The sequence below is a fragment of the Cicer arietinum genome, chromosome 4, assembly GCF_000331145.2.
Source record: "Cicer arietinum cultivar CDC Frontier isolate Library 1 chromosome 4, Cicar.CDCFrontier_v2.0, whole genome shotgun sequence".
Taxonomy (NCBI): domain Eukaryota; kingdom Viridiplantae; phylum Streptophyta; class Magnoliopsida; order Fabales; family Fabaceae; genus Cicer; species Cicer arietinum.
The window spans coordinates 29,513,135-29,520,284 of NC_021163.2; the positions used below are offsets into that span (position 1 = coordinate 29,513,135).

General features: G+C 30.4%; 1 protein-coding gene and 1 long non-coding RNA gene across 2 annotated transcripts; both read right to left on the minus strand.

Annotated features, from left to right (window-relative positions):
• Positions 1–220: 220 nt before the first annotated feature.
• Positions 221–3,383, minus strand: LOC140919939 (uncharacterized). The gene is made up of 2 exons (XR_012162637.1): positions 2,989–3,383; positions 221–768 (listed from the first exon to the last, which is right to left on the minus strand). It is a non-coding gene; the product is annotated as an uncharacterized lncRNA (long non-coding RNA).
• Positions 247–1,618, minus strand: LOC101491350 (uncharacterized). Its single transcript, XM_004497845.4, has one exon. The coding sequence runs from the start codon at positions 1,534–1,536 to the stop codon at positions 925–927; it is 612 nt and encodes a 203-aa protein (XP_004497902.1). The 5' UTR covers positions 1,537–1,618; the 3' UTR covers positions 247–924.
• Positions 3,384–7,150: the final 3,767 nt, after the last annotated feature.

Genomic DNA, 7,150 nt, shown 5'->3' on the forward strand with positions numbered 1-7,150 from the left:
CCAAATTAACCAATTCTATTATATTGTTTGTTGTTTCATTTTAATTGGTTCTGACAATATAAACATCTATATACTTGACTTAATTGATCAGTCATGGGTCTAATTTTTTATTGAACAAATCCGATTGACCATTTCAGATACGTGACCAACAATATTGGCCAACTCAAATATGCTAACAATGAGCTAAATATAAATATTGAAAAATCATAAAATAGAAATAGAAATAGAAATATGTAGATCAGAGAGTATATTAATTTGAAACTGCAATTTCATTCTAGAATAATACATAAAATTACACTATAACAGCATAACTATGAACAAAAGTATTGCACAATTCTTCATCCATCACATCTTCCATGTTTGGTCAACCCCCTCCCTTTCCGACTTCAGATACTCCACCGTTACAATAGGAAGCTATAATAGATTGGGACTGTTCAATTTAAAATCGATGATTGAGATCGATATACTTATTTTATTGATGTATAATTTAATCTATCTGATTTCAAATTAACAGACAAGATTGTCTACGACGTGAACCTACTATTACATACAATCCAAGTGCTATCTTTCCTCACCCTTTTCATATTTTAAAAGTAAAAGGCAAATATACAACTAGCCTTCAATGCACAATTTTTGGTTTGTACACAGAGTAATAAAGATCACTGAAACTCACACGCACATCTGCAAGATCTCAGATTCGAACTTGAATAAAGATGTCAAGTCTAACGATATCGACGTTTGAAGATTGAACTAAGACTTACGTACAACCTTCAATACACATAGATCCATCCATTAGATGCTATATATATATATATATATATATAATATATATATATATATATATATATATTATATATTTAACAAGTGACTTAAAATATTATTCATGTAACATAAACTAACATATTAAACATAGTTTTTTTATTATCACAAAGTCCTAGCCACCATTTCGTGATACTTTCTATTAGACTCCTCCCTTTCAACCCTAAACTTCTCATGACAATTTGCAATGAACATTTCAGCCAACATATCCACATCCTTATTAAAAATATCCTCCTCTTTTTCATCACTCACTTTAATATTATAACCATCAACATCATCATTCTCCTCAAGCCACTGCAAATATCCTGCTAGCTCAGAATCATGACAACAATCTCCATTACCTGAAATAACAGCTTTAGGCAACCCTTCATAAACTCGAGATGGAACCGGCATAACAATCGAAGAAGATCTTGAAGACCAATTGTAGTGAAGCCTAAATGACCCCATAATGATCTTCTTTGTTTTTCTACAATATTTTTTATTTGAAGGGTAAAGGAAGTGAATATTTTTGGATTTTTTTTTCTTAGTAAGAATCTCAACTAAAGTAGATTTTAATTTGGATATTGCACCAATGATACGACACAAACGAGAAATTATGAGAGTACGGATAAGGTTTTTGATCTTTGAAGAGGTAAGAGGTGAAGATGACGAAGATGATGATTTTAGTGTGAAAATTGGAACAGGGTGTGAGGTATTGAAATTGGTGGAACTAAACATTTTTGTGTAGTGTTTATAAGCAATTAAGATTGTGGGGTGTTGGTTCTTTTTTGTGATTGGAAATGTTGTTTATATGGGATTTTAATGTTAATTTGGTTTACTAATTTGCCCCTTGACTTTTGTTTATTTAATGAAATATGCCAATGGGGAACTTTGGTGGAAAATTCAGACCATGTTCTTTCTTTGTTCGCTTCTTATTGGTGTTTTTATAACTAAATGTTTTGTCTTTTTGTAACGTCATGTGCATTGGACACTAAAATTGCTAGCTTCATTTTTTTAATGTAGTACACTGAGATTTTGATTCCTTCAAAAGCATATTACTTATATAGTTCTCCATACTACTATAATGTCTTGCTTAATTAATTATTGGTAGAGATTCATTTATAATTTTAGTCAAATGTCTCCGATGATTGGTGAAAAAACAATGTATCCTAGGTAATTATTTAGATGGACTATTATGCACGGACATATCACTTATGCACAAGGTTTTGTTGGATAATTTTTATGATTAGTCTTAATCAATAATTTAATTTAAGTAAAATTATATTTGCATTAATGTTAATTGTTACTATCACTATTTTAACAAAAATTAAGAAATGAACTGCTACTAAAATATACTTACCTTTATGTTATTCAATCAATTTTTTTATTACCATCGAATCTATGTATGATCACCATTTTTCAACTTGTGTTATATGTGTTCGTAACACATAAGAGTACTTTTTTTTCTTTAATAGTTTGATCTTTTATTTATTTTATCTAAATTAGTTTTTAAGGTTTTAAAGTGTACCACAAAAAAAAGAAAATAAATGAGTGTAGTGTTATCTAAAATTAAGTTAAGTGTTATATGAATACTATATTCTTCATATTTGCATTCTTTATTTATTTGTTAGTCAATTTTTATTTTATTTTATTAATTTTCTTTATATATAAAAATCTAGTTTAACATATTTAAAAAATATATAAAATATACTATTTAAATACTTTAATCAAAAATAAACTTTTAAATAGGTTTTAGTTTTTGTTGTTGTTAAAAGTGATAAAAAAAAATTGAGATTAATCAGACAAATATGATAGGCCAATCTTTCAATACCAATCAGTCTGGTATGATATGTTTTCACTCCTAGTGTCAAATCACATTACATAAATTTTTAAAAATTAAAGAATATTTTAAATAAAAAATAATATAACTATCATCTTCATCACCTACATCATCATCTTCATCATCATTTTCATAAAAATCCCAAAAAAATCAAAACTCTAAAATTTATAAAATCCCTAAATTAAATAAATAAATACTAAATCTATCAAACAAATCACACAATCTTCAAAGAAACGATTTCATCAGATCTTTATGAAAAAATTATAGGGAAGATGTGAAAGAATAAAATGAAAAAAAAAAAAGTAATTAGAACATTTCTTGTTTTGAAAAGAAAGACGTGAGTTGCATACCCTTAATCCAAAGCCCAAAAAGAACTTTCATGGTTCCTCTTGCTGCTACAATTCTTCTGTTTTTCGATTTGAAAACATGTGTATACACGGCTTTTCAGTAAACAAAGACGATGCAAAGTTGGTGGCTACTCGTTAGAAACTCCATTCACCTTTATCGATTTCAAAGGCTTCGAAGGACTGGGCTCCAAATAATCACATTTACAAACACTTTTTTAGAGATCTCTTTTATACATACACATTTACAGATTTGTGTGTATAGGTGTTTGATGTCTGATTTAGTTCTCGTTGTTTTTGAGTTTTGAAATATAATTTTTAGTCATCGAATATATTATTAGATTCAGTCGACAATAAGTAGCTTTCGGCAAGACATTTTACGACATTGACTAAATTGTGCAGGATAGATCACAACATAAAACAATCTAGTTAGACTGCATTGATTTTCTATTACATTGTAAAAAACCATTCTAGAGGTTAGTCGAGGAAGACTTAGTCAAATAATAATTGACGAGGAAAAATGAAACAGTGTAGAGGACTCGGTCAACAAAAAAAAAAAAACGTGTAATAAAATGAGAGAGGGAGAAAAACGCATTCATTAAAAATAAATATTAATTTTATTTATTATTTTAGGTACTAAAAAATAATACACCACAAAATCCAAATTCAGGCCCAATCCTGCCCAACCGACCGACAAGATGGAAGCTCACATATGGTGTTCGATTTGAGTGTGTTTTTTCCTGCAAAAAATGGGGTACACCTTGAGATACACCCCAAGTGTCATATCTCATCCTTATAAGCACTACTAATATGTGATTTTACTCCTTTGTTGAACTTTTTTATTTTTTTCAAATTCACAACACTAGTTTTAACTTTCAACATCAGTGTTTTTTTACCAACACAAGTTCCAACAATCCACCACTTGAATTTAAAAAAGTGTTCCCAAATAGCATTAAATGTTTCTTTAAGATTGTTCATAAACTAAGGTGTCTTTCGACTTGAACCTTTGCATAGTAAGTAAGATTCATATTCAACAAGAGTGACTCCTAGTTTTGTACTCTATTTATCATATCAAACCCACACACATCATTTTCTTAAGGAGTATTCTTTAAAGCTCGTGCATTAATGGCCCTACTCGTCTATCCCAATATAGTAAACACATCAGAAATTCTGCCTAAAAATTCCATAGTAAGCGGCCCACTTCCACATTCACATAGGTGAGTATATGAAGAATACTTTTGTAGCTAGGTAATCCATTCCACATAGAGTATGAATTTTATTAAGAGTTTCTATTACCCCATCATTTCATTGATTCAGGAATCATGCTTCTTTGATTTATAATAGCATGTTTAGCTCATATCACTTCACGACTTGTTATTATCCATTGAACCTAATTCTTTGGATCTCTAGTCTTTTAAGTCGGGTTACCATCATGAGTGACTCATTGATCTATAGAAAATAGTCTCCTCCTTTAGGATATGTTTAAGACTTTCCTTTTAGCTAATCCTTTCGCCAAATAATCTGCTAAGTTTTCATCGGTGCATACATGATTCACTATAACAACTCATTTTTAGAGTAACTCTCTAATTGTGTTGTGATTACGACGTATACGTTGTCTCTTACAGTTGTAATAACAATTTTTAATTTTTGCAATAGTTGCGGTACTATCGCAATGGATCAACACAACTAGTATCAATGTTCCCCACAAAGGGATCTTAACTAGAAAGCATCTCAACCATATCGCTTTTTCACTAGCTGTTGATATTCCTATCATTTCAAACTCCATAGTGAACTAAGTCAATATCGTTTGTTTCATTGATTTCCAAGATACAACTCCTCTAACTATGCTAAATATATTATCACTACTTGATTTTGAGTCATCTAATAAAGTGTTTCAATCGGCATTCTTTTATCATTCAAGGACAAGATAAAATATTTGATAATGTAATCGGAGATTCATGGTTCTTTTAAGGTATTTGATGACTCTCTCAATAGCATGTCAATGCTCCATACGAGATCTACTGATATTCCTACATAATAGTCCCACGACATAGGCAATGTCGAGTCTTGTACAGTTAGTGGCATACTTAAGAATGTATATGATGCTCCCATATTCAGTTTGTCTAACAAGTTCACTAGTGTTTTTGAAAAGTTTTATACTTGTATCATATGGTATGCAAATAGGTTTATAGTCAAACTCATGGTATTTCTCTAAGATCTTTTCAACAGTGAGACTGATCCAAATAAATTCTTTTTCTAACCTAGTAATCTTGATTTCAAGGAATACATTCACTTCTCTGAGGTCATTCATATCAAAGTTGTTACACAATAATAATTTTATAATATTTATAGCATGAATGTTTGAACTAAATATCGATAAGTCATCTACATAAAGACATATGGAGAGTTGCAGGGTAGACTAGATAAATGATTGAGTCCTTTCAAAGAGGATGCAAATGCTGTGTACTTAGTTATTTGGGCCTCCTCGAAGTGTGGATACCTTAGTTCACCTAGTAGCTCATAGGCATACAGAGTTTGGAGATGAATGAGGAAAACCCTCGAAACCTTTCGTAGCTTCGTTTCAGGAGTGTACTTGTTCCTACTCATGTTGTTGGTCATGATCTTATAGCGGTGCCTATTACTCCTACTTTATTTGTAGAAACACACCGCTGGGTGATCCTATTGTTACTAGAGCAGTTAAGTGGACAAGGTGTTGTCCAAGTCTAAGTGAGATTTTTTAGGCTCAAATAGTGATTGTGGTGAGATTCTAGCCTTAAAGATTTCTGATGTGGATTTGACTAAAAATGAGGAGGACATGTTCTAATGTGTTGCGACGAGTGAGGACAAGTCAGAGGGAAGTGGATCATTCAAGAACTTGTGTGGTTTCTATAAAGGTAGGGTTGGTCAGTGTTGTTGTTAGTTTATTATCATCTTTGGTTGGCTGAGTGTGTAAGAGGTCTTGGCTTTTGAGTTGTATGTATTTGGTTAGCATGTTTTGGGTGGTTTACTTGTATGATATTTTGGTGATAGTATTTTAGGGGATAATACTGTTAGAGTAGCCCTTTGTGAAAGTTTTTGTCAAATGTACTTCAAGAGTATGAGTGTCCAAAGAGGATGGCTTATAACCTAGGTGTATTTTTTTGGAGTTCCTAACTCTGTATATTTCTTGGAAATTAAACATGACTCCAAACCTCGTGGTTATATTTTCCTATGTCTATATGTTGGTATATGTTTTACTTTTGTTTCATGCATGAAGATCTCTATGTTTTTTCAAATGCAGTTTTGTAGAGTATTTTGAGTCAATTGTTTAGTTTGGTTCTTTCAATTTAATGTTCTTTTTAGAGTTATTTTGAATAAATGGTTCTTTGATTAAATAAGGTGTTTATGATTTCATTTTCATGATTAACCAACTATTTTGTGTAGTTTTTTTATTGCTTCATTGGCTTAACGCAATGCTGAATTTTGGTAAAAAAAACAACATGACTCTTATGCTGTATTTTAGTCATATATAGAGTTGTAGATGTCTAAATGGAATTAAATCAGTTGCAAATGAAAGCTAACATCTATAGCTAAAAATTTCATGAACCCAATTTAAATATTACATTTGTGAAAGTGCAAGTTAAATAAGAACTAGAGCCATTTTGCATAACAAATGTGTTTATTTAACAATGGAGCGCATTGTCACCATAATCTGCTCATTTCGCCTAGTCATACACCACCATTTTTTATCTCGAGTAGTGCAATGCACCTAGAATTAGGTAAATGCATTAGCAGATGCTCCAAAGCCCTATTTAAGCTAAAATATCAAATTTTGGATACCTCGGAGAGAAGACTGCTACAATTTGGAGGCTCAATTGGTAACTCTTTATGTATAATTCTAATATCTCCTTGTAATTTCTACAAAAAACCATGAATAGATAATTTACTTTTGATTAGGGCATAGATGATCCTCCTTGTATCTATGTGATTTTGGTTTTTGTGTATTATTTATACAATAAAAGTTTATGTGATAATTCATCTATTTTCATTTTGAATCATTTTTTGTGATTGATTTTTATTGAATTGAACTTAGGAACTAATTTTCTATTGGAAAATTTGTAATAATTGGAATATATATATATATATATATATATATATATATATATATATTCATATTTCTATATCTTTA

What these genes read in the sequence shown, in the direction of transcription:
- LOC101491350 (XM_004497845.4), bottom strand. Translation starts at nt 1,536, where the DNA reads ATGTTTAGTTCCACCAATTTCAATACCTCACACCCTGTTCCAATTTTC.